The sequence below is a fragment of the Stenella coeruleoalba genome, assembly GCF_951394435.1.
Source record: "Stenella coeruleoalba genome assembly, chromosome: 3".
Lineage (NCBI taxonomy): Eukaryota > Metazoa > Chordata > Mammalia > Artiodactyla > Delphinidae > Stenella > Stenella coeruleoalba.
Window position 1 is genome coordinate 170,385,661 of NC_137148.1, and position 26,536 is coordinate 170,412,196.

At 51.2% G+C, this 26,536-nt stretch overlaps 2 protein-coding genes across 3 annotated transcripts in view; one reads left to right on the forward strand and one right to left on the reverse strand.

The window, feature by feature from the left end:
* The window catches only part of UHRF1 (ubiquitin like with PHD and ring finger domains 1), a 32,065-nt gene extending 26,512 nt beyond the window's left edge, over nt 1-5,553 (reverse strand). For both annotated transcript variants that reach the window (XM_079917817.1, XM_079917816.1), the window contains exons 1-2: nt 5,457-5,553; nt 4,653-4,819 (exon numbers count right to left, since the gene is read on the reverse strand). In XM_079917817.1, the coding sequence (XP_079773943.1) occupies nt 4,653-4,805 (153 nt within the window). In that variant the 5' untranslated portion in view covers nt 4,806-4,819; nt 5,457-5,553. The remainder of the gene's footprint in view (nt 1-4,652; nt 4,820-5,456) is intronic.
* Nucleotides 5,554-9,628: 4,075 nt separating this feature from the next.
* ARRDC5 (arrestin domain containing 5) lies at nt 9,629-21,369 on the forward strand (the record flags this gene model as incomplete). Its single annotated transcript, XM_079918306.1, is given in 4 exon segments — nt 9,629-9,901; nt 9,903-9,936; nt 11,340-11,548; nt 20,571-21,369. Coding segments are annotated over 4 exon segments (1,044 nt in total). The 3' UTR covers nt 21,099-21,369.
* Nucleotides 21,370-26,536: the final 5,167 nt, after the last annotated feature.

A 26,536-nucleotide genomic window follows, 5' to 3' on the forward strand; every position in this document is an offset into this window, starting at 1 on the left:
TGAGGTTGCAGGTTCTCACGTTAAAATTAAACGTGCAGTTAAAATCCTGCATAACCAAAATTCCAGGTGAAAATCCCTTAAACTGCCTGTAGTAAAACATATACACATGGTTTGGGGCAGGTGACCCTGCTCCGCAGATTCAGGTGTAAAGGCAAAGCCGCCCAGGGCATTTAGATCACATCCCTCTCTTTTAATCGGGAAGTTTCCCAGACATTGGGAATTCTGGGCACACGCATGGCACAAAGTGGAATAAAACACAGAGACCGCTTTACAACACAGCTTCCTCTCCGAAGCCTGGATTCAAAGCTCACCACAGTGACACTTCCGGCTCACTTTCTGCCCCCTCGGGGCATTTTGTGGGGATACTTTTCAGGCGCTGAGTGCTGCCCAGAGGTAAAGAGCACAGGCTATAAACACCCCTGGGCTTGGCAAGGGGTGGTTCTCCTGCAGGCTTAGAGGCGGCCATCAAGAGCAGTGGAGGGTGTAAACCAGACCGCAGTCCCCCTAGGAGGGCGCGTGAGCTCCAGGCCAAGACGGACCTCCGGCCAGAGGAGGGCAGGGGGGTCTGTAACGCCTGATGGCCGGGCTGGGAGAGAAAGCACGTGAGACACCACGCGGCCTCCGCTCCTGGGGCTATGGCCCCAGCCCACACCTTCCCATCTAGACCTCCAGGCCTCCGCAGCAACCTGGGGTTCAGGCCAGACAGACTGATGGATGGACAGGGAGGGGAGGGAAGAAAAGGTACGAAGCAGGACCCCGGCCGCGGCACAGGGGCACATTTCCCACCAGGGCGGGGTGGGGGGACACGACACAGAGGCACAACCCTCTCTTCACGTCCCAGCCCATCCATGGGTAGGTCCTGACAAGTGAACTCTGCTCTCTGACCCCGCCGGGCCACAGCCGAGGCTATGCCCTGGAGCGGCATTTCGGGGGTCTGCAAGGCCTAGGCTCTCTATCGCGTGGTGACATCGTGATGTCACCGGCCATCTTCGGCCTCGTGATCCTGCAGGGGTACCAGAGCCTGTGCCTAAGGGAACGTGCCCTCGTGTTTTCTCGAGCTGTGAACTTTTCTCAGCTTCCAATTTCTAATAGGATAGGTGTTTTGTAAATAAAGTTCTACTACGACCTGAATCAGGACACACCCATTCATTTGTGCTCGGGGTTCAGTTCAGGACTTTCGATGGCAGAGGTGAGTGGACAGATCGCACAGCCCACAAACAGTTACCACTGGGTCCTTAACAGAAAGGGTTTGCTAATCCCTGACCTAGAGGGCATGTCTCCAGCCACGAGCTCTGGGGGTGGGGAGGAAGGGACCCTCCCTCATGCAGCCCAGCCGGAAGGACAGGTCTCCAGGAGGAGACTGTCTTATTTGCCGCCTAACCCTGTCCTTTGGGAAAACGGGCTGACATTCAGGAAAAGCCAACCCAGCAGGGACATCTGGTGAGGCACTGTGTCACGAGTGACCCTCCAAAGGCCATTCCTAGGATGCCATTTCACCTGATCTTTCAGACTGCTTTCCTTAAGTAAATTACCTACTAAATCATCAGTTCTCAACTGGGGACAATTTTGCCCCCAGGGAGCCCTTGGCAACATCTGGGGACTTTGTGATCTTTATGACTGGGGGAGGGTTCCTGGCATCAAGTGGGTGAGACCAGGGAGGCTGCTCCACACCCCACAGCGCCCAGGACGGCCCCCCACGGAGGATGATCTGGCCCTGATGTCAGCAGTGCCCAGGGGAAGGCCCTGCACCAAATGATTTATTGCTCCTTTACCGTGAACCAGGCGCGAAGCTCAAACACCAGCCCCCTCCCCGCACATCCCTGCATCCATGACCTCACTGAATTCTCACCGTGCACATGTGGTGGGTCCGCAATTAGCCCCACCTGATGGGAAAGCACAGAGACTGACCCTGGCCAGAGACACTTGGCCAGGGCACTTGGGAAGATTAAGCGCAACCATTGTACCTGACTGCGTTAAAGGCACCACAAACGACAGCTACTGCTATTTTTCCGGGCAGCCAAAAAAAAAAAAGAGGCGCCAGATGCCTCTCGCCTTCGCCCAGGCTGGGCCGGCCGCCTGGCGTCCCTTCCCCCATTCGGCTCCCTGCATTTCCGTCAATCAAGTGACATAACCGCCAACCTATTCAGCCTAAGTGAGCCGCCACGAAACCCTCCCATATCCTGGAGAAAGACTCAACTCTTTTTCTGCATTATTGGCTCCGTCGACCTCACTACAGACCTTGGACTGAGATGCCGTTTCTTTATAAAGGAAAAACAAAAGAAGGGAAAGGATCTCGAACACTCTCTAGAACATTCCGTAAAAACAACAGCTCTCTTGCACCCGCTGGAAATTGCACTGCTTCCTATCGTGACTAGCCCAGTCTGTTTGTAGACCTGACTTGCTTCAAGGTGCTATTGCTGCGTGCCTTTGTTCCCCACCCTCCTGGCACCGTCCACACCTCCGGTGAGGCTGGGCCACTTCCTGGTCGCGCAACCTTGGGGAAATTGCATCACGGCTGAGGCCTGGCCTCCTTACCCGGAAGACAGAACCGGCTACGCATTGGCCCGCTGAGCGGGCTGAACGCAGAGTGAGCGCAGGGAAGGGGGTGAGTGGCAGTTAGAGGTCCCGTGGGAACGTGGAACCTTCTGAGAACTTCAAAAGCTGTGCTATGAGGAGAAAGGCAGGGTTCAGAGCTGTCTCTCAGCGCCGATATCCTGATGATTAGAGGCACGATGCTTATCATCACACTTTTTAACTCACACAGACGTTACGAAGGCTTTCGTTAGCCTTCGTGTGGATCACCTATTATGTTCCTGATGCAGGGAGGCAGCGGTTTGGTTACATGGGTGTAGACGTTTGTCAAAACTCCAAAAAGTCCGCTTAAGACGTGTCTCTCACTATATGCAAATTACATCTAAAGAAACAAGAACCACAAACATTGTACTCTAGTTAAGGACAGGCAATGCTGAAGGGTTTAGGGGGTGACGTGAACCAGTGCCTGGAACTTTCTCTGCAATGCATCCCCCAAAATAAGATGGATTGGTGGACGGATAGAGGCAAGGGAGACAGCTGCAGTGATAAAGCAAACATGGGAAATGTCAGTGCTAAGAGCCACGGGTAGGTGTTTAGGTGTTCATGGCTCTTTGAACTTTTCTGCATGTCTTTGAATGTAAAGATTAAAATGCACGGTGCCCAGCCCACAGCAGGCACCCAGAAATATTCACTGCCTTGAACTTAAGGGAACTCGATCCAACCCGCCTTTGGATGATGCCACGAACTGTTTAGCCGGTGCCCGCAGGCGGTCTTCAGAAACACGGTGGAAGGACCTTCTGCTGAACACAAAGACTGAGAGGCAAATCAAAATCAGTTTGGATGCTGCAAAGATGAGCCCCCGCTGGAGGAGAGGGGAGAGAAACAGCATCTCAGGGGAGCTCCACTCGCGGCCCTGCCTTTTCTCCACCCGCGCCACGCACGTGACCACAGTCAAATCCCCCAGTTCGCCAGCTCGGCTTTCCCTCCCCAAGGCGGGGAGCGTTAACTCAGATGCTTAAGTCATTCAAGTCCTCGTATCTCGCACAGGAAGGAGGTTAAAGGTCTCGGAGGGCGCCTCAAGCCCAAGAAATTAATCATCAGGTCTCATTTTCAGGAGGCAGGCAGGATCCTCCCAGCCCTCAAAAAATCCTGGCCAGGCGGGGAGCATTTATTTTTCAATCTAGACACCAGATGGCGGCAGCACCCAGTTCAAAACGCGACAACAAAGTCAGAGAGCCCGACTGAACACTTTTAATCCCATGCGCTGTCTATGCCGAGGTCCCTACAGGCCACCCAACTCCAGGGTGGCCCCAGCAGATGGGAACAACACTTTCTGTCAGACCATCTCCCACTCAGGGAAATCCCACTCACAGCCTGGCCTGCCGTCCCCCCTGCCCACGCACCAACAAGAATGGACACCCTCAGGGGCGCCACTAGAGAAAATGTCCCCAAAGTGGGCAGCCCACAAACCAAGGGTGGCCATTTTCAATTGCTACAGGGGCTGGGGGTGGGGTGGGGGAATCTTGAAGAAAGGAAACCTAGGAGCAGGGCCAGCTGAGCCCGCGGAAAGCACAAACCCCTGATCAGGGGCGGCCCCGCTGCCGCCAGAGAGGAGGCCCAGAAGTGGCGGAAATTCCTGATTAGCAAGCACCATCTCCGACTCTGAATAAGCTGATCCAAATTTCTAGAAAACCCTGTGGGGGTCGGAAGCTAAATAGGTGCAGAGCGTGGGCCATCAGCGTGCGTGTTTCAAAGAAAAACCTGGTCCCTTCCGTCCTAGCGTCTCAGTATTGATTCTAGGCTCTTCCTCGAGATTCATCAGCCCTCCATCGGCCACCTCCAACTTATTTTTTCTAGAAATTATTTTGAGGGGAGGGTAAAAAAAAAAAAAAGGCGGGGGTGGGGGTGGGCTGGGAGTTTAAAAGCCCCCAGACGCAACAGATTCGAGTGCCTGATGTGTCAGTCTAGGAGTCGAGAGCCTTTGTTCCTCGCTCAGACACTGGAGGTTTCTGTGGAGAAGCGGACCGGACGACAGGGGAAGAGTGTGTGTGCGGTGCCTGGATTGAGGCAAGAACAAAGGTGCTGGGCGGGCAGGCGGGCAGCCTGCAGGGCGGGTTTACCTGCTTGCCCCGGTAGAAAAGCCTCTGCAGGCCTGGCTCCACATGGAACAGCTCCTGGATCTTCTTCCTCAGCTCTTCCACTTTAGTCAGCCTGGACAAGGAGTCCACAGTGTGGGCCACCTTCCCATCCATGGTGCGAACCTGGATCCACATGGTGCCTGCTGGTGCTAGGAGGACAAGAGAGCAGGACCCCTCGGTCAGTGCTGCCGTCACCACCACCACCGGGCTGTACCATACTCAGGTCATCCTTGCTATGAATGTCCAGACTGTGGACACCGGGCAACTCTTGGAACGCCCTCCCAGCCCCGTAATCCCCCTAGACTGCCGCGGCTGGCCCAGTGCCTGGCTGAGTGAATTAAGGAGTTAATGCATTAGTACCGGTGGAGGACTGAGGAGGGAGAGGAAATTAGCGGAGAGGAAAAAGCATCCCGGACCACTCAGTCAACCCACCCTGCCTTTCACACAGGGAAAAAAAACACCAGCGTCCAGAGGAGGAAGGGGGACACAGCCAAACGGTCAGGGGCCGAGTTTGTTCATTCATCCATTCATTCATTCCCTGGATGAATACTGACACAAGAGGAACCCAAAAGTCCGGCTCGGGTTGGAACTTCAGAAGTCCCAGGGAACTCAACTAAGTGTGACCGAAGGGGAAGGAGCCCACCAGAGACCCGGGAGCTCGGGACCCCCGGTGCTCGCGGCCCCCCGCCGCCGCCCCCGCGCGCGTGCGCGACACACCCGCCCCGCGGTGGCCATGGCAACCGGCCGCCCCGTCCCGGTCGCCCCCGCGCGCGCAACGCTGCTCACCTCAGCCCCACGGCTGTCCCGAGCTCCAGCCTGCGTTTCCCGGACCCCGAAGCACGGCCCCGGAGCCCCTCTTGTTCTCCCGCCCGCCCGCGCGGGCCAAGCCGGCGAGCCCACGCCCACCCCCACCGCCAGGACCTGCCGAGGGGCCCGCGCGCCAAGTCCCGCCCCCTTCACTTGAGCCGCCTCGATCATTGGCTCCGCCGCGGCCGGCCGCCCCGCCCTGCTCGCTCCCCATTGGCCCAGACGCGCCCGGGGACCTAAGGGCGCGCGAAATCGGGCTCGGGCGCGACAATTGAATCGCCGGGCACCCCGCGCGCAGGCGCGGAGCCTGACATCCTCCCCCGCGGCTCGCCGGGCCCTCCCCCACCCAGCCGGCGCGACCCCCGCGGGGCGCCAGGGATGTTCCGCTCGCCCCTGCCCGAGCCCGGGCTGCCAGGGGCGACTCCTAAGGGCCGGCAGGGCTGGGGGCAGAGCCCGAGACCGCGTGTAGGGCAGCCCTGGCGCGGGGGACGCGTGCGCCCGTGCTGGCCGAGAGTCCCGGAAAGTTTTGCAAAGTCAAGGCGCCGGGTGCGCCGAGTCCTGCCCGCCCCCCACCCCCGCCCACCCGCGCCCTGGCCCGGGCTGGCACCCCAATCCGCCTGACTGCCCACGATTCACTCGCCTGATTTTGCGCCGGCCCTTCTGAGGATGGCAAAGGAACCGCGTGTGTGGCTGGGACCCCGCGCGAACGTGCGTGCGATCCCGAGCGCCCGGACGGCCACCACTGCCCGCTGCGCTGCCAGCTGCTCTGATTTTTTTCCCGCGAAAACTTGGCGTTTGGGAGTTGCGGGGCCACAGGAGGCCGCGCCGGGGGCGGGCGCCTGCCTGGTGATTGGCCGCCGCAGTGGCGGGAAGCGAGAAAGGGGGTGGGGGGCGCCCCCGCCTCTGTCCACCCCCCCCTCCGCCCAGCGGGCCACGGCCCCGCCCAGCCCTGCGCGCTCTGCTGGGCGCGCCCAGCGTGTAATGGGGTCGGGTGGCGGGACCTGAGTCCCCCCCCACCATGGGTGCCCTTCAGGAGCCCTAGGGATCCCCCCGGGGGCAGGGGCCCCCAGCGTTGAGACCCCCGACCTCCTAAGTCCGTTGCTTCAGCCCCTCTCCCCAGGCATGCACTGACCAGTAGGGCAGGAAGGCGGGAATCAATGTCTAAATTCTGCCGGAGAATTTGAGGGGACCCCCCCCAGGAGACCGCCTGCACCCGATGACGGGCCTCATCGCCCCAGCCTGATTTCCTAGCGTCAGGGCTCGCCAGCGCTCCCCACCCTACCCACCCGCAGGGCTTGTTTGCTGGTTTTTCCCGCCTCGTTTTCCCGCCTTCTCCGGGCTGTCCAGGCGGGCAGAGCTGCCCTCCCCCCTCCGCCCTGCCTGCTCTGCTCTGGCCAGTCTTGGCGGGCATACAGTGACCCATGCTAGACACCTACAAAGTGCCTGAACAGGGTGCTCAGAGCTGGGAGCGTAAGAGTGGGCAAGGTCGACCCTGTTGGTGGTCTCCTGGGACGTTACATTCTTATCTGGGGAGACCAGCAAGAAATGAATAAATAAAGCAAATCATTTCAGATACCGCACATGCAATGAAGACAGGACAAGAGCTGGAGAGTGACCAGCGGCCGTATGGGGGGTGGGGAGAGAGGGTACTCTGGTTAAGGTGGAGAGGTGGGCCTCTCTGAGCAGATGACATTTGAGCTGAGATCTGAGATGAGAAACCAAGGACAGATGGGTCAAGGCGGGAAGAGCAAACTCAGAGGCCGGAAAAGGCTTAGCGATGGACAGAGAGCAGGGCAGACACAGCAAAGGGGGGGGCCGGTGGGAGCTGAGGAGGTCAGAGGGGTGTCTATAAGACCTCGCAGGCCACCAGGAGGACTTTGGTCTTTCTCCTGAGAGCAGTGTGTAGCATGGGAGGGCTGTGAGCAGAAAAGCGATGAGCTCCAATTTATGTTTTTACAAGGTTTCTCTCGCCACATGTAGAGTTCCTTCTGTCTTGGCGCTGGTACTTCTGCTTTTGTTTCCCCTGGCGGTAGACAGATTAATGGCCCCCCAAAGATGTCCACATCTTAATCCCTGGAGTCTGTGAATATAGAAACTTCCATGGCAAAAGGGACTTTGCAGAGGGGATTAAATTAAACATCGTCAGATGGGGAGATTAACCTAGATTATCTGTACTGGCCCAATGTCATCACAAGGGTCCTAATAAATGACAAAGGGCGGGAGGGTCGAGTCAAAGACACAAGGATGGAAAGAGAGGATGGAGTGATGAAACTTAAAGGCAAGGAATGCGAGAAGCCTCTAGAAGCTGGAAAAGTCAAGGGACAGATTCCCTCCTAGAACCCTAGAATGTAATCCTGCCAACACCTTGATTTTAGCTCCATTTCAGACTTCTGACCTCCAGAACTGTAAGAGAATTAATTTGTGTTGTTTTAAAGCACGGACTTTGTGGACATTTGTTATAGCAGCCAGAGGAAACTAATACACGAAGTCCAGGTGCTCCTGTTAATTTTCTCCACCTTCAGGACTTCCTCAATGCAACTGATTGCATTTCTGGGTGCTCAGCCATCAGCCACATGGAGACCACGTCACAGAACGGGTAGGCAGGCCTCCCAGAGCTTGTGAGGCAGATGAAATCTTCCACATTGACAACAGCTGCCCCAGGAACCCAGCCTGCTCCTGGCGTGAGCATAGCATCTATTTGTGCCGGCTGTTGCTAAAACTCAACGTGGCCGAAAGAAGAAATAGACCATATATTCTTCATGTACATTTGGTGCAGGGCACAGCCCAGGCTCCTTGGATGAGGTTAAGTGACACAGAAAGAGGTGTCTGGCTTTCCCTGAAGAAAAGACCTGGAGTGGTGGGGATGCAGGGCCCCATTTCTCTAGTCATTTCGAGAAAGTCAGAGGGGTTGCTTGGGTTAATTAACTATGAGCAAGAGACTATGCCAAGCATCTCCAAAAGAAGTTTAGTAACTAGTTCGGAAGACAAGACATCGATGTCTGCAAAAGACATCACATCCAATAAAGCAAGATATGACAAAGAGTAAATGAGGTCTGCCAGAGCCTGGAGAACAGATACTTTGTAGAGCCTCTTCTGCTTCAGACCCTCCCCCTGCTTAGGCACCGGCCCACGCGCGAATTGGACACCACGAATAACTGCTAGGGTGCCAAGGGCCCCAGTTTCCCTTTTGCAGAACGATATGCTCTCGACAGTCATTAAGTCATTCAACAAACTTTAATTGTCCTCCCTTGCCTGAACCAGGCTCTGGGTTTGGCAAACAAATTCCTGCCCTAGAGGGACTTCCCAACCAATGGAGGAGACGCTGGCATAAAGATGAGTGTCAACTGTGCAGAGAGAGAGAATGCTTCGTGGTGGCATCCGCGTTCACATGGAGCCCACCGCGCTCTGAGCATCTTCAAGACACAGCAGATTCCATGTCCTGGCCATGGCTATCATTTTCCTTCTAACACACACTGATATAAATATAGAGCTATTAAGGTGGAAACGACTGGGAATTCCCTGGCAGTCCAGTGGTTAAGACTCCGAGATTTCACTGCTGAGGGCACGGGTTCAATCCCTGCTCTGGGAGCTAAGAGCCCACAAGCTTCATGGTGTGGCCAAAACAAACAGACAAAAGGTGAAAACGATTATCTGTGTAGGACCCAGCATCAATCTGTGAACCCTGAGAAGGGGGTGCACACACCCACATTTGGGGGCCATCGGATGGGGCAGAAAATACCCCTGGGCTCATGCCCTGTGCCTCTCCATCTGTAAATAGAGCTCACGATGCCTGCCTCACCACAGGGCCTGGAAGAATTCTTCCCACCCAGGCCCCTAGACCTCTGGCAGGATGACAGTTGTTCCCTAGTCGCCAGCAATGTTGGGATCTTGTGGTTTTCTTGTTCGTTTGTTCGTTATTTCCTAGGAAAAAGAGGTCAGGCTACCATTTCACCAACCAGTGAGGACTTTGGGATTCCCAAGCAGCCGCCCACTCCCAACAGCCTTGCCTCTCATCCTGGCCATTGGGAAACCCTTCCCGGAACCCTGGCTGGATGATGTCACAGACAGATGACGTCACTGTGGCCAAGGAACCGGGGATCTCAGTGACATGGGGGAGAGGGGAGGATGTTTCTCCGTCACCCCAACCCCCTATGTCTGTGGTGAAGTCCATTGAATTAGTGCTGCCCAAGGATGCGGTCTACCTGGCCGGCTCCAGCATAAAAGGGCAGGTGGTTCTAACTCTGAACAGCACCCTGGTGGACCCCATCGTGAAGGTGGAGCTCGTGGGAAGAGGTTATGTGGAGTGGAATGAAGAAATTGGGGCATCCCGCGATTACAGCCGAGATGTTATTTGCAACAACAAGGCTGACTATGTGCACAAGACAAAGACATTCCCAGTGGAGGGTAAGGACAAGGCCAGCCGCCAACCTTAGCCAGAATAGGAACCGGGGTCTGGAAGGTAAACACATCTGTTAGTCAATCAACAAACCCCCGGGGATATCAGAAATGGGCAGAGGCCTGGTCCCCCTGGTCACAGGGAAAGAGATAGGAGGGAGAAGGCTAGGAAAGCTCTCCGTGGGAAGGACTGACTAGTCCCCAACTCTGCCAGGTTCAAATCTAAAGTCTGGACAGACATCAGGAAGCCTAAGCTACCAGGAAACTATATGTCCTTTCCAAAATATGTCCATGGGGGTGTTTCCGGGTAGTCCACAGTCAAGCAGAACACTTGGCCAATGCTTGACTGAACAAAGTTCAATTGTAGATTTTTTTTTTTTAATTTTAGATAGGGTAGCCTGGGAAGGTCTCTCCAAAGAGGTGACTACCAAGCTCAGATCTAGTGATGGGAGGGGGACCTGCCCAGATATCCAAGGGAGGAACGGCAACCTGCTGGGCCTTCATACTCAGCAATTAGGCCGCCTCTCTGTGTCCCAGTTAACCCACCTGGAAAATGGGAATAGGAAAAAGTCCTGCCTCCTAAGACTGCCTTGAGGACTTAATGATTTAATGGCATGTCGAGGGGAGGGCTCAGAATAGTGGGGCGGGGGGGGAGGGGTATACAGTAATGTTTGTTAGGTGTTCGTTTTTTCAACCAAAACACTCCCCCACCCCTCACCACCCACATTATCAGCTATCACCCTTCTCCATTTCCAAGGGAAGCATCCTTTCCCCTCAGAAGCATCAGCCCCAAGCCTGCGATGGGTTCACTCATTTACTTCACAAACATGTATTAAGCACCTACTGTGCACAACAACCATGGCAGATGCTGGGGATACAACAGCGAAGAAAACAGACAGGATCCCTGGCGTCGCTGGGGTTGCCATCAGGCAGGGAAAACGCTCTAATAAGGGGGTTTTGGAGAAGTGCAAAAAAAAAATAAAACAGGGAGGTCACAGAGATGGGGGGTAGTGTGAGTCCCTCCCCGGTCTTCCATCACCACTCAGTCAATCAACAAATATTAAGCACCTACTGTATGCTGGGCACTGAAGGCCAAGCTCTGCCAGGGCAGGGAGATTTGCCTGCCTTGGGACCCAAGGTGTGTTTGTTGAATGAATATGCGATCGAATCCTGCAGCCAGACCTCCAGTTTCCCAGGCCCAGAGCACGGGTGAGCAAGTCCTGGTCAGTGGTTTTGAGTGACCACCCCAGTCGCATCACCTACCCAGGGCATCGGTCTCCAGCGTAGCTGAGACCTAATATTTATGGGCCTAGGCTTTTTCGATCCCTAAAAATCACAGAGCTAAGCCTAGCTCAGGGACAAACAGGCCAGGTCCAGAACAAGCTCCCTGCCAAAACAATAAAGAAAGAAAAGAGGGAAGAAAAGATTCTAGAACCTTCTGATGGCATCGGTGTGTTTTGCTTTCAGATAATTGGTTAAGTGCAGGCAGCCGCACCTTTGACTTCCATTTCAACTTACCTGCCAGGCTCCCTTCTACCTTCACCAGCAAAAGTGGCCATGTCTTTTACTTCGTGCAGGCCTCCTGCATGGGTCGGGAGCACATTCTAGCCAAGAAGAGAAGGTACTTGTTGGTTCAAGGGACTTCTTCGGATTTCCACGCAGAAAACCCATTGCAGGTAGTGATGCAGAAGGAGCAGGGGTAGGGCATGTCCTCAAAGCTCCCCGGAGGCAGGGGGAGGCGGGCAGCCAGGAGACGGGAGGCTGTGACCTGGAAGAAGGGAAGGTGTTGGCCGCTCCTCCGGCCCAGTGATTTCGCAAACGGGGAATCAGAAACCAGGGCAGGAACTAAACCAGCGGCTCTCAACTGGGGTGATTCTGCCCCTGCGGGGGACACTGGGAGATGTCTGGGAACATTTTTGGTTGTCTCAACTGGGGAGGGGTGATGAGTGGGATCAAGAGAGTGTGGGCCAGGGATGACGCTCCACACCCCGCAGTGCCCCCCACAGGGAATGACATGGGCCCTGAATGTCCTTGACATTCAAGAATCAAGAGTGAGCAGAGGGACTTCCCTGGTGGTGCAGTGGTTAAGAATCCGCCTGCCAATGCAGGGGACACAGGTTTGAGCCCTGTTCCGGGAAAATCCCACATACCGCGGAGCAGCTAAGCCCGTGCGCCACAACTACCGAGCCCACGAGCCACAACTACTAGCCCGCATGCCACAACTACTGAAGCCCTTGAGCCTAGAGCCCATGGTCCACAACAAAGAGAAGCCACCGCAATGAGAAACCCGTGCACCACGATGAAGAGTAGCCACCGCTCGCCCCAACTAGAGAAAGTCCACGTGCAGCAACGAAGACCAAACGCAGCCAAAAATAAGTAAATAAATAAATGTTATTAAAAAAAAAAAAAAAAAGAGTGAGCAGAGGCCCCTCTGTGACCCCTGACTGAGGGTCCTGGGTGCTCGGTGACTCTCCAGGAACTGATAATGGAGGTGGTGCCCCCCACCAAGAAGCACGGAAAGGGGATGCCCTCCATTCAGGGGGAAGGAAGGGCCTTGTGGCATCAGTCACCTGAGCGGAGGAAGTTTTTGGACAGCTTCTGGAGGCCAGGTGCAGAGGTGGAAGTAAGGGAGGGTGGACTTACATTGGCCAAAGTCACTTCACCTCCCTGGGGACCCATTTGTCATCAGAGTGTTGTGGCTGAGAGGGCTGGCATTTTAGTTTTCAACGTCCAAGTTAAAAATCCTAGCACCTCCACCTACCTGCTGTGTGACCCTCTGCAAGTGATGTGGCCTCTCTGTGCCTGCATTTCCTCATCTGTCAAATGGGCACAGAGATGGTGCCTGTCCCCTAGATCTCAGAAGGAGCAGTGAGTGGACTTCATGCAAGTTCTGGACCTTGCACAGTGGCCGGCAGTGGTGGTAGGAGAGAGCCCCAGAATATTAAGTCCCCATAAATCTTGTCACTGCTGCTGCTGTCACAGGTAGCCTTTTTTTTTTGGCTGCACCACATGGCATGTGGGATCTTAATTCCCTGACCAGGGATCAGACGTGCACCCCCTGCATTGGAAGCATGGAGTCTTAACCACTGGACTGCCAGGGAAGTCCCGGGTAGTCTTATCTGTGTAACAGGGATCATCTCTAGCCCGGCCTACTTCGGGGGGGTAGATGCTTGGAGGGGTGAATCAGATGAAGCAGACCTGAGCTCAAGGCCCGCTTGGCCACCTGCTCCCTGTGTGACCCAGAGCGGGCTCTGGCCCTTCTCTGGCTCTTCCCTCAAGAGTTAATCTAGGGTGCAGGGGGCACAAGGCAGGAATTGGGGCAAAATGCTGGTATGGGACCACACCTAGCTTGAGATCTCTGCCGCCAGATCCTTCACTAGCCGATGGCCTTGGGCAATTAACAGCACCTCCCAGACCCTCGATTGTCCTGATCTGTACAATGGGAATACTACTACTACTACTACTACTACTAATCTTTCCTCGATTGTGGGGATCACAAAGCACCCAGCACGATGTGTACACATAGGGGATGCCTAGTAAATGGGAAGAGCTCAAATCGTTATTATAGCAGCAAAGAGAGTTATTACAGATATGTTTTCCTTTTTATTACCTATTTATTTATTTATGGCTACACTGGGTCTTTGTTGCTGCACACGGGCTTTCTCTAGTTGCGGCAAGCGGGGGGCTACTCTTCAGTGCGGTGTGCGGGCTTCTTACTGTGGTGGCTTCTCTTGTTGCGGACCACGGACTTTAGGCATGCGTGCTTCAGTAGTGTGTCGCGCGGGCACCATAGCTGTGGCGCGCGGGCTCTAGAGCGCAGGCTCAGTAGTTGTGGCACACGGGCTTAGTTGCTCCGTGGCATGTGGCATCTTCCCGGACCAGGGCTCAAACCCGTGCCCCGTGCACTGGCAGGCAGATTCTTAACCACTGCACCACCGGGGAAGTCCCTACAGATATGTTTTGAGAGTACAGAAATATGGTGTTTTCTTCAGCTACTCAGTACTGTTTTAATCAGATTGTAGGGGGCAGGGTGAGGGCAGGAGCTGGTGGACCAGGGCAGAAGCTACTGCTCTGGTCCAAGTAGACACGGAGTCTTGACTCCTATAATCTGTCCTTCTCATAGCAGCTGAAAGGATTCAGGTGATGACCCTGCTCAGCCTTCCAGGGCTCCCACCTTCCACGGGGTAAACGCTCAAGGCCTCCCTGCGGCCCCCAAGGCCCTGCACCACCTGCCCTGTCCCCTCCCTGCCCTCCCCTCCTCCCTCTCTCCCCCTCACTCACTCTGCTCCCGACACACTGGCCTCCTTGCTGTTCCTCCAACACGACAGGCATGGTGCTGCCCCAGGGCCTTTGCACAGGCTGCGCCCTCCGCCTGGAACCCTGTGACAGGATCTTCCTATCCCTCCCCCTCATCCTTCAGATCTTTGCTTGGAAGCCAGGTCTTCAATCACCGGCATTGCTGATGCCCCCATGAACCGCCACAACCCCCACAGAAGGCAATATCCATATTAAAATGAACACGCACTTTGCCTCATCCATTTCCCTTCTAGAAAATTCTCCCATCGCTATCCTTTCACGTGTGTGACATGACCTCTCACTGCACTGTTTGTGGTGGCCAGAAACTGGCAACAGCTTAAATGTTTGTTGCTAAGTCAATTAAAGTAGCAGTACACAAAGGTCAACTCTACAGATACAGCAAAGAGAGAAAGAGAGAGAGACCAAGACACAGAGACAGAGAGTGAGGCAGCTCTCCCTCTCAGCACCTCCAAGTTACTGGGTTGAACGAGTAAAGCAAAGTTCAGAACAGCGTGTCTAGCCGTTGGTGGTAAAAACAAAAACTGCACAGAACTTCCTTGCAGGTGTAACAAACAGACGTCTCTTTCCAGAGACCAGAGAAACCGGCAACAGACACTGCCTCCTGGGAGGGAGCAGGGGAGGGGCAAACTTTTCCCCTTCCACTTTTTTTTTTTTAACATCTTTATTGATATACAACTCACATACCTTATAATTCACCCCTTTAAAATGTCCAAATCAGGACTTCCCTGGCGGTCCAGTGGTTAAGGTTCCATGCTTCCAACGCAAGGGGCGTGTGTTTGATCCCTCATGGGGGAACTACGGTCCCATGTGCTAAGCGGTGCGGCCAAATAAAAAATAAATAAAAATAAAATAAAATGTCCAAATCAATGGCTTTTAGTGCATTCACACAGTTGTACAGCCCTCACCACAGTCAGTTCTAGAACACTTTTATTATCCCCCAAAGAAGTCTTGCATCCCTTAGCTGTCACCCCCAAACCTCTCCGTCCCCTCCCCCAGCCACCACTAAATCCATTCTCTGTCTCTGTGGATTTGCCTGGTCTGGACGTCCCTCCCCTCACCTCTTGATGGACCTTGGATTGTTTCCACATTTTGGCTATTAGGAACGATGCTGCTGCTAACATACGTGTGCAAGTTTTTACATGGACGCGAGTTTTCATTTCTCATGGGTAGACACCTAGGAGTGGAACTGGGAAAGATGGTAACTCTGTTTTACCTTTCGAGGAGCGGCCAGACTCTTTTCTACGGCGGCCACCCCATTTTACATTCCCACCAGCCATGAACGAGGGTTCCAATTTTTCCACATTCACTCCTCTCTGTGTACCTTTAGAATTTTGAAAGACGTGACCCGTTGCCTCTTCCAACAAGCAGTACCATTGGGTAGAGGACATGTCGCCAAGACCCTTCCTAACCAAGAAGTCTGAAAGAGTTGGCATCCTGACTCCCCTTACCTCACCCCCTTGCCTAACCTCATAGCTTATCCCTATCAGAAATGTACCATTAGGGCTTCCCTGGTGGCGCAGTGGTTAAGAATCCGCCTGCCAATGTAGGACACCTGGGTTCGAGCCCTGGTCCGGGAAGATCCCACATGCCACGGAGCAACTAAGCCCGTGCGCCACAACTACTGAGCCTGCGCTCTAGCGCCCATGAGCCGCAACTATGGAGCCCATGTGCCTAGGGCCCATGCTCCGCAACAAGAGAAGCCACAGCAATGAGAAGCCCGCGCACCGCAACGAAGAGTAGCCCCCGCTCGCCGCCACTAGAGAAATCCCGTGCACAGCAACGAAGACCCAAAGCAGCCATAAATAGATAAATAAATAAACAACAACAACAAAAAAAGAAATGTACCACTAAAAAAAAAAAAAAAGGAATGTACCATTTATATGTCCATCTCCAGACCAGAGCAGAGACTGGACTGGTCTTCACTGCTGTGGGTTTTCCTTGAACTTTGCACCAAGTTGATACAAACGAATACTGGTTGAATGAATGAATCCCCCCAAAGTTTCATATATGCCAAAGGAATATGGGGTCCCAAAAAACTCCTGGGTATGGAAAATCAATGTTGAGTTTGTGCCCTAATATTCTTGGAAATCAGAGCCCTGTGGCCACCCCACCTGGCCTGGTGCGGGGGGGGGGGGGGTCTCTCTGATGGGCCACCCCTGATGCCTCTCGGCACTTCCTTCAGGACCAGGACAGAACTGCTGGCTTGGCCTTGAGTTAGGGCAGTGAGTCCTTTAATGCCTGCAGGGTCCTAACGCATGCAACGAATTTTCGAATAAGACTGGAGGGGTTTAGAATGAAATGGGCTGCAATTAGCCTTCCAAGAGGAGGGAAAGAGTGGGAAGGCTGAAGATAGGCAGAAGCCAGAGGCAGAGGGTAGGAGGTGAGGCTGAAGGGGTCGGGGGGGTCAGCCTGAGGTCTCCAAGAGGAAAGGCATTGAACCTAGAACAGTGTTTTTCAAACCTCAGGTCATGACCCGCTAGTGGGGTGCAAAGCATATTTCTACAAAATGAAAGGATAGGCAGGACCAAAATAGAAAAATATCAAAAAATATCAATTTTGTAGGTTGCAAACGTTGTTGTTCTTAATATAAAATAAGAAAACAGAACAGAGAATAAAATAGGTAGAATAGAAAGTATCAGAAAAAGTCCACTTGGTGGGTTGCCATTAATTTTTAAAAATGAAAACAGAGAATAGAATATGTCAGAAAATATAAATTTGGTGGGTTGCAACAGACTTTGTTTTTATAAAATCAATGTGTAGGACTGAATAGAATAGTATTGAATACGTAAAAGGGGATAGAATTTACCAGAAAAAATAAATTTGGTGGGTTACAACGTTTTCGTTGTATATAAAACAAAATGATAGAATAGAATAGCGTAAGTAGACTAGAAATACCAGAAAAATCAATTCAGAGGGTCCAATCAAGAGTTTTTAAAAGAATAGATTAAATAGAATAGAAGAGGATAGAAGAGGAATGCTCAGCAGGCATGTAGCAAGGATAAGCATTATTTCATGAAACTTATTTCTCTTTCATAGATTTAGATGCCGATGGATATATAGATTTGTGCTTTCGCCACAATATTAAAATCTACGTTTCAACTATGAGTTGTGGTGTTTTTTTTTTTTTTGCGGTATGTGGGCCTCTCACTGTTGTGGCCTCTCCTGTTGCAGAGCACAGGCTTAGCGGCCATGGCCCACGGACCCAGCCGCTCCGCGGCATATGGGATCCCCCCAGAGCGGGGCACGAACCCGCGTCCCCTGCAACGGCAGGCGGACTCCCAACCACTGCACCACCAGGGAAGCCCCGAGTTGTGGTTTTTTAAAAAAGAATAATATGTAACAAATACTCTATGTGGCCTGCAGAGTCTAAAAGATTCATCATCAGGCTCTTTACAGAAAAAAATTCATCAACTCTATGTCCTAGACCAACTCTTTCTTTTAAATTGTAGTATAGTTGATTTACAATATTACATTAGTTTCTGGTGTATAACAGTGATTCAATATTTTTATAGACTATACTCCATTTAAAGTTATTACAAAATAATGGCTATATTTCCCTGTGCTGTATAATATATCCTTCTTAATCATTTACTTTGTATATAGTAGCCTGTGTCTCTCTCTTTATTTTTAGTGGAGTATAGTTGCTTTACAATGTTGTGTTAGTTTCTGCTGTACAGCGAAGTGAATCAGCCACATGTATACATGTATCCCCTCTTTCTTGGATTTCCCTCCCATTTAGGTCACCACAGAGCATTGAGTAGAGTTCCCTGTGCTATACAGCAGGTTCTCATTAGTTATCTATCTTATACCGAGTAGTGTATATATGCCACCCCTAATCTCCCAATCTGTCCCACCCTCCCCTTCCCCCCTTGGTATCCATACGTCTGTTCCCTACGTCTGTGTCTCCATTTCTGCTCTGCAAATAAGTTCATCTATACCATTTTTCTAGATTCCACATATATGCGTTAATATATGATACTTGTTCTTCTCCTACTGACTTACTTCACTCTGTATGACAGTCTCTAGGTCCATCCATGTCTCTGCAAATGGTGCAGTTTCATTCCTTTCTATGACTGAGTAATTTTCCATTGTATATATGTACCACATCTTCTTTATCCATTCCTCTGTTGATGGACATTTAGGTTGCTTCCATGACCTGGTTATTGTGAGTAGTGCTGCAATGACCATTGGGGTGCATGTATCTTTTTGAATTATGGCTTTCTCCAGGTATATGCCCAGGAGTGGAATTGCTGGGTCATATAGTAGTTCTATTTTTGGTTTTTTAAGGAAGCACCATACTGTTCTCAATAGTGACTATATCAATTTACATTCCCACCAACAGTGTAAGTGTGTTCCCTTTTCTACACACCCTCTCTAGCATTTATTGTTTGCAGACTTTTTAATGATAGCCATTCTGACTGGTGTGAGGTGATACCTCATTGTAGTTTTGATTTGCATTTCTCTAGTAATTAGTGATGTTGAGCATGTTTTCATGTGTTTGTTGGCCATCTGTATGTCTTCTTTGGAGAAATGTCTATTTAGGTCTTCTGCCCTTTTTTTTTTTTTTTTTGGCGGTACGCGGACCTCTCACTGTCGTGGCCTCTCCCGTTGCGGAGCACAGGCTCCGGACGCGCAGGCTCAGCAGCCATGGCTCAGAGGCCCAGCCACTCTGCGGCATGTGGGATCTTCCTGGACCGAGGCATGAACCCGTGTCCCCTGCATCGGCAGGCAGACTCTCAACCACAGCGGCTGCACCAATTTACATTCCCACCAACAGTGTAGGAGGGTTCCCTTTCCTCCACATCCTGGCCAGCATTTGTCATTTGTAGAATTTTTGATGATACCCATTCTGACAGGTGTGAGGTGCTATTTCATTGTGGTTTTGATTTGTATTTCTCTGATGATTAGCCACATTGAGACTTTTTTCGTGTGCCTATTGACCATCTGTATATCTTCTTTGGTAGAGCAACTCTTTCTTGTATGTAAGCCCAAGAAGTGTCTTCAGATGCTCCTTCCAGCTCTTTTATGATGTCAAACACACATGGAAACAATATAAATGTCTATCCTTCCCTAGCGGTCCAGTGGTTAGGACTCCATGCTTCCACTGCAGGGGGCGCGGGTTCAATCCCTGGTCAGGGAACTAGGATCCTGCATGCCGCACAGCACGGCAAAAAAAAAAAAAAAAAAAATATATATATATATATACATAAAATATGTATATTATATATATAGATATAAAAATGTCTATCCTAGAGGGGGAAGGGTAAATTAACTATTTTGCAGCACATTCCATTGCCATCGTGGAAACAAATGAATCAGAATGACAGGCACCAACATGAACGTCTTTCAAACACAGGATGTTAAGCTAGAAAAGCAGGTTGCTGGAAAAGATATGAGGCTTGATTTATTTAAAACATTCAGATATGTCAAACAATACTGTGTACTTCTACCACAAATAAATAAATGTACTCCTAAACAATACAAACATTTGCATGAGCATGACAAATGCCACACACACACACACACACACACACACACACACACACACGCTTGTAAAAGTATTAAGTTCCTCTGGAAGAAGATACAGGAAGTCAGCAGAAGTGGAGAGCAAATCATTGGAAGCGCACTCCACCTCACAACAAATCTTTTATTTTATTTCATTTATTTATTTATTTTTTGGTCACATGGCTTGCAGGATCTTAGTTCCCTGGCCAGGGATCCAACCTGGGCCTCGGCAGTGAAAGCGCCAAGTCCTAGCCCCTGGACGGCCAGAGAATTCCCTCGAATCTTTTACAGTAGTACCCACAAATAAAAAGCCAAATGTTACCCAAGCCACACATTAAACATAACGTATATGTGACTTTATTTGCAATCCAGCAGCTAACCAATTGATATAAAGGCTGCTTTTTGAAGCCTTTATTTAAACACGTTACATAATTTCAACTCTACAGTTTTCATGATTCAGAGCCCATAATATTTTCTCCTTAAGTCTGAACTACTTGGGTAAGCCCTAGGTCTGGGCTTAGACCATAAGACATTCCCTGTCTTCCAGAAAACTAAGACTCAGAGAAGTCAAGGCACTGGTACAAGGTCACACAGCAAGTGAGTTATGGAGCTGGGGATAAAGCCAGGGCCTTGTGAATTTCTTAGGTCTATTTTACAGACAAGGAAATTGACAGTCAGAATGGCAAAGGATTTTGATTAAATGGCAAAGCTGGGAATGACTTTGGGCTGCAAAATCCCCAAGACTCCAGATTCCATCCCAGTGCCTCTTACTAGGAGAGTCCCAAAGGCTCAAGGCTTTGGTGGACTGTTGGGTGAGCAAGTGGATCTTGTGGCCGCAATGTCTCACAATTGTCCATTCCCCCCACCCCCTTCTAGAATCCTCTGGTCGTGGAGGCCAAGAAAAAGATCTACTACAATTGCTGCAGACAGGGCACCATCTGCCTGCAGATCCAGATGGAAAAGAACATCTTCACGCCAGGGGAGAGGGTCATTTTCACCACGGAAATCAACAACCAGACCAGCAAGAGCATCAAGACGGTCATCTTTGCCCTCTACGCCCACGTGCAGTACGAGGGCTTCACACCCAATGCAGAGCGACACTCAAGGGTGGACAGCAGTGAGCTGCTTCGGCAGGAGGCCAACACCCAAATCACACCCTTCAACACCACCAAGATCGTCAGCACTTTCTACCTCCCGCCCGTGCTGTCCGTGAGCTGCAGCACACGGGACAGCGAGATCATGAACACCTACTACGAACTGGTCAGCACCGTCCACCTGCCCTGGTCCCTGACCAGTGTCAAGGTCAAGGTGCCCATCATTATCACCAGAGCCCCCGTGGACTCAGACAGCTGCGGGCTGCTGGACGGGAGCAGTGTTATCGTGAGCCTGGATCATCAGAATTAAATGCCCAAACGTCTAAATATTTCAAGTTTTATCAAACTCTAAGGCAGGTCCTTCCTTTGCCTCGTGCAGATGGCCTTCAGATGAGTCCAGGCTTGGGCAGCACGTAGTCTGAAACTTGCCAAGCTCCAGCCGTGCGGTCCTCCATTTCTCCCATCCCAAGAAAGATCACTCAATACCAGTAGAGGACAAAGCCTTCCAGGACCGCACCCCAGTTAGCACCCCAGACCCATCTGCTTGCTGGCTCTTACAGTGCCAAGACCAGGGATCCCCAACTGGGAGCGACTCTGCCCTCCAGAGGACACTGGCAAAGCCTAGTTGTATTGGTTATCCCAATTGAGGGGAGCAGGGTGCGCTCCTGGCATCCAGGGGGTGGGGGCTAGGGATGCTGCTCTGTGCCGCACAGTGCCCAGGACGGTCTCCCACAGAGAATGGCCCAGCTCCAGATGTCAACAGTACCGAGGTGGGGAGACCCGGGCTGGGGCCATGTATGGGGACAGATGGTTGCTGAGTCCCCAGGCTGGGTCTGGGAGCCTCTTATCCAAGTCGTATCCCTCATCCACTCACAGTCCCCCTCCCCGGCTCCCCCACCACATTCAGGGTAAAAGCCCAAGTCCTCCCAGCACATCCACCCACGTCCAATCTATCAGCAAGCCATAGGGGCCCCTCTCCAAAATCTCCCCAGAATCCGCCTATTTCTCTGCCCTCCTCTGCATCCAGCTTTCCTCCCATCCATCCCCTGGACCAGGGCGGTCACCTGCACCTGGGTCTCCTGACCCCTGACCTGGATCCCCACGTTCTGTCCTTCCTGCAAATAAAAATCCAGGACCCCCAATTAGACTTGAATTTCAGAAGAATAATTTTTTAGCATAAGTATGTCCCTCACCACAGTTGGTATCTACTTATGCTTTAAAAAATCATTCGTTGTTTACCTGATATGCCAGTTTAACTGAACATCCTGTATTTTATCTGGTCATCCGATTCCCCAAGCAACTAAAAGACTCTCCGCACAAGTCGGGCCACCATACTCCTCGGCTTAAAATCTTTTAAACCTCCGGCGGGTCCCCAAAGCATCCGCTGCAGCCCACCAGGTCCTGGGTGGTCAGGAATGAAGGAATGGGCCAGAGTGTTTATTCTGGGCTAATGACTCTGAAATATTTCTCCAAGCACCCGCAGGCGACAAAATACTCGCACCTGCCTCACCCCTGCCGCGGGCCCTCCATAAACCATGCAGAGGGGAGGCATATACACTTGAATGGCGGGCCCAAGGCATCCCGGAACATTCTGAGATGCTGTTTCAGATCAAACTTTTTTGAGGGGAGGCAGTGCAGATAGAATGCACAGATTTAATTTGCTATTTCTCTCTTTAAAAAAATTTTTTTCATGAGAGAGATCTCTCACTTTCAGCCATGTTTACAGGGTGTCTCCAAAAGAGCTTCTGTGGCAGTCCTGGCTCCCTGGCAGGGGTCACTGCTGGGCCTGGGTGGGGATGTACCCCTGCTGATTTGGGTATGTAATCTTCCTTTTGCAGTGGACAAAAGGATCCAACCCTGAGGCGGTGTCATTCCGCTGCCCTGCTTCCCGAAAATTCAAAATGGTTTATTTTAGGGAGGAAGAGGATGATCTTGCTTGCCATAATGTCCTTGGCCCCAGCCTGAGCATCCTTGAGGCTCTGGAGACCAGGTCTGGGCCATCCCCACCTCTCCAGAACTAGATCCAGAAGGGCTGTGCTCTTCAAAGCTGCAGAGCCAATGTCGCCTCCTCCAGGAAGCCTTCCAGCCATGCCTCTTGCCCTCCAAAGGGCTCCCCAGTCCCAGACCCTTCCTCCATCTGGTCCTGACCTCATACACCACAAAGGCCTTTGTCCAGCTCTGTTCCATATGGGGGGGGAAATTAAGGTGGGGATATCACAGCAGAGTCCTCCTCAGGGCCCCGGCACCACTCCAGCCCCCAAGTGGTTGTTTAAAGATATAACAAGCGATTGTTAATGTATAACAACAGTGTTCGGGACTCTACTCCTCTTGGATGGTGGGACAGAGCGTTTCAAGAATCCCAGAGGTGGATCATAAGCCAGCTGGTGACTACCCCTCACAGCTGGGGTGTCATCAGGCCGGAAGGGGGCGTCTGTGAACCCGGGGTGGGGGGCCTCCGATTCTTTCCCACCATACTATCCTTACTTCCTTCTGTTTGGGACAAGGGATTTCTCCTCTCTGGGCCTCAGTTTCCCCATTTGTAAAATGGAAAAAACAGAAGTTGTTAGCCCTAGAGTTTGGAGAAGATTAAAAGGATTAGGGACTTCCCTGGCAGTCCAGTGGTTAAGACTCCATGCTTCCACTGCAGGGGGCAGGGGTTCCATCCCGGTAGGGGAACTAAGATCCCATATTGCTGTGCGGCCAAAAAATTAAAATAAAAGGGCTAGTATGTGCACCGCTTTTAGGAGAACTTCTGGAACACAGTAAGTGCCAGCCAGATGCTAATTATGAGTTTTAGGATTTATTTCCCTTCCATGGACTTCTCCAACTCCAACAGCTCACCAGTCAGGCCTCAGTGACCTCCAGGTCACTGCGCCTAGGGACACCTCACTGTCCTTGTCCTTCTTAGACTTTTTATTTGGAAAAATTCCAACTCCTATGGAAAAAGCTTGAAAGAATTATACAACAGACAGGTGATCATCCACCTCGAGCCTCCTGTTGTTGATTTTGGCCATATTTGCTCTTTTCCCCTTTTTCTCTCTCCCAGATTGTTTTGCAGTAAATTGCAGCATCACGGTGCTGGGTCCCTGTACTTTGCACTTCTTCCAGTACCCTGAGAATTAGAAGCGTCTAGATAATCACAGTAACATGATCACTCCCAGGGCAGTTCCATCCTCTCACCTATATATACTCCATATTCCAATATCCTCACTCTTCCGATATGTATCTTTTTTTATTGTGGTAAAATACACGCAGCATCATTTACCATCTTCACCATTTTTTAGATGTACAGCTCAGTGGCATTAAGCACATCTTTCCTAGCTTCCCAAACTGAAACTCTGTCTCCATTAACCATTAACTCCCCATTCCCCTCACCACCAGCCCCCCCTTGTTTTTAAAGGCTGAATAATATTCTGTTGTCTGTATACGTCACATTTTGTTTATCCATTCACGCATCGGTGGACATTTGTTTCCATCTTTGGGCTACTGTGAAAAACGCTGCTACGAACACGGTACACACATAAATATCTCTTTGAGACCCTGCTTTCCATTATTTTGTGTATATACGCAGAAGTGGCCTTGCTGGATCATACGGCAGTGCTATGTTTAATTTTTTGAGGACTTGGTATACTGTTTTCTTTCTTTTTAAAAATATTTTATTTATTTATTTTTGGCCGTGTTGGGTCTTCATTGCTGCAGGCGGGCTTTCTCTAGTTGCAGGGAGTGGGGCTACTCTTCGTTGCGGTGTGGGCTTCTTATTGCGGTGGCTCCTCGTTGTGGCGCGTGGGCTTCAGTAGTTGTGGTTCGCGGGCTCTAGAGCGCAGGCTCAGTAGTTGTGGCGCACGGGCTTAGTTGCTCCGCGGCATGTGGGATCTTCCCGGAGCAGGCTTCCAACCTGTGTCCCCTGCATTGGCAGGCGGATTCTTAACCTCTGCGCCACCAGGTAAGTCCCGACCATTTCCTCTTTATGCAAACATCCACTTCCCTTGATTTCACTGATTCCACACCCTTCTCATTCTTCTCCCGCTCCTCGGATTTCGGATATGGGGCTTCTGCTTTCTTCAAAGTCACAGCACCCAGGTCTCCTCTTCCAGGAAGCCTTCCAGTCCTGCCGAGCAGAGCCTCTCACCCTCCTCTACCAGGTCCTGAAACATAGATGAGCTTCAGGGTTCATTTCTGCAGACATCCATATCCCACTGCTTGGTCAACATTTTGAACTCTGGAAATGCTAGGTCAAGGGCATTGGACTTGATCCTATGGCTTATGCAGAAATGTTTGGAGTACTTTTCTTTGGAGACGGGCTAGAGAGTGAGGATTTGAGAAAGGAGATTTGAAAAATCGCTCCACTGACCCTGTGGATGGAATACAATACATCCAGGAAGCCGCTAGTTCGGAATAACATCAGAAATAATGAGGACAATGATAATAATACTGTGGCACAAACCGGCTCCTTTTCCCTCCGTTTCCTTCTTCCTCCTGGGGACGTGGCTGGACTACATTTCCCAGCACCCCTTGCACTTAGGCAAGCCCATGGGACTGATCTGGCCAATGGGGTGTAAGAGGAAGTGATAAAAGTCACTTCCGGCCTGATCCTTTAAAATCTTCCCCTGAGAGACTTGTTTGCTCTTTCCCCTTTTGCCAGCTGCTTGGCGAAGATTGTTTGGAGGCGAGCTGCCCAGGAAACTCGTTCTGTACTTGATTGTTGCATATCCAAGAAATAAAACTTTACTGAATAAACGACCTCCACTGAAGTTTTTTTAATTGAACTATAGTTTGTTGTGCCAGTCTCTACTGTACAACAAAGTGAGTCAGTTACACACATACATTCTTTTTTTGAATATTCTTTTCCATCATGGTTTATACCAGGATGTTGAATACAGTTCCCTGTGCTATAAAGTAGGACCTTGTTGTTTACCCATCTTACATATAATAGTTGGCATCTGCTAATCCCAAACTCCCAATCTCTCCCTCCCCCACCCCGTCCCCCTTGGCAACCACCAGTCTGTTCTCTATGTCCGTGAGTCTGTTTCTGTTCTGTAGATATGTTCATTTGTGCCATATTTTAGATTCCACATATAAGTGATATCATATGGTATTGGTCTCTCTCTTTCTGACTTACTTCACTTAGTATGATAATCTCTAGTTGCATCCATGTTGCTGCAAATGGCATTATTTTGTTCTTTTATGGCTGAGTCGTATTCCATTATATATACATATACATACCACATCGTAGATTTTCTTATTCCAGCCATAGGATTTCTCCACCTCCATACAATTGACAGTTGAGGTCAGATAAATCTTTTTATGGGGAACAGCCCTGTGCATTGTAGGATGTTAAGCAGCATCTCCGGCTTTTAGCCAAGAGACGCCAGTAGCATCCCCACCCACCCTACCCCACCCCCACCCGGCCACAGTTGTGACAACAGAAATTTCCCCAGATGTTGTCAAATGTCCCCTGGGTGGGCAGAGTCACCCTTAGTGGAGAGCCTCTAGTCTATTCTTATCATGCAGGTAGCTACGTTTATGGACACCCGTGTACATTTTGGGGACATGGACTCAGTGTGGCCACAGCTAAACCTGCCATCATATCTTCCTCCATCCCTGCCTCCACCTGCGTTTCATTGAAGACCCCACCTGAGGGTCATCACTGACCTTTTATTCTCCCAAGTCCTGTTTGTCTTACTTCCCAAATAACTATTAAATCCGTCCATCTGATTCTCTCCATCTCCTCTGCCACCATCAAGGCTT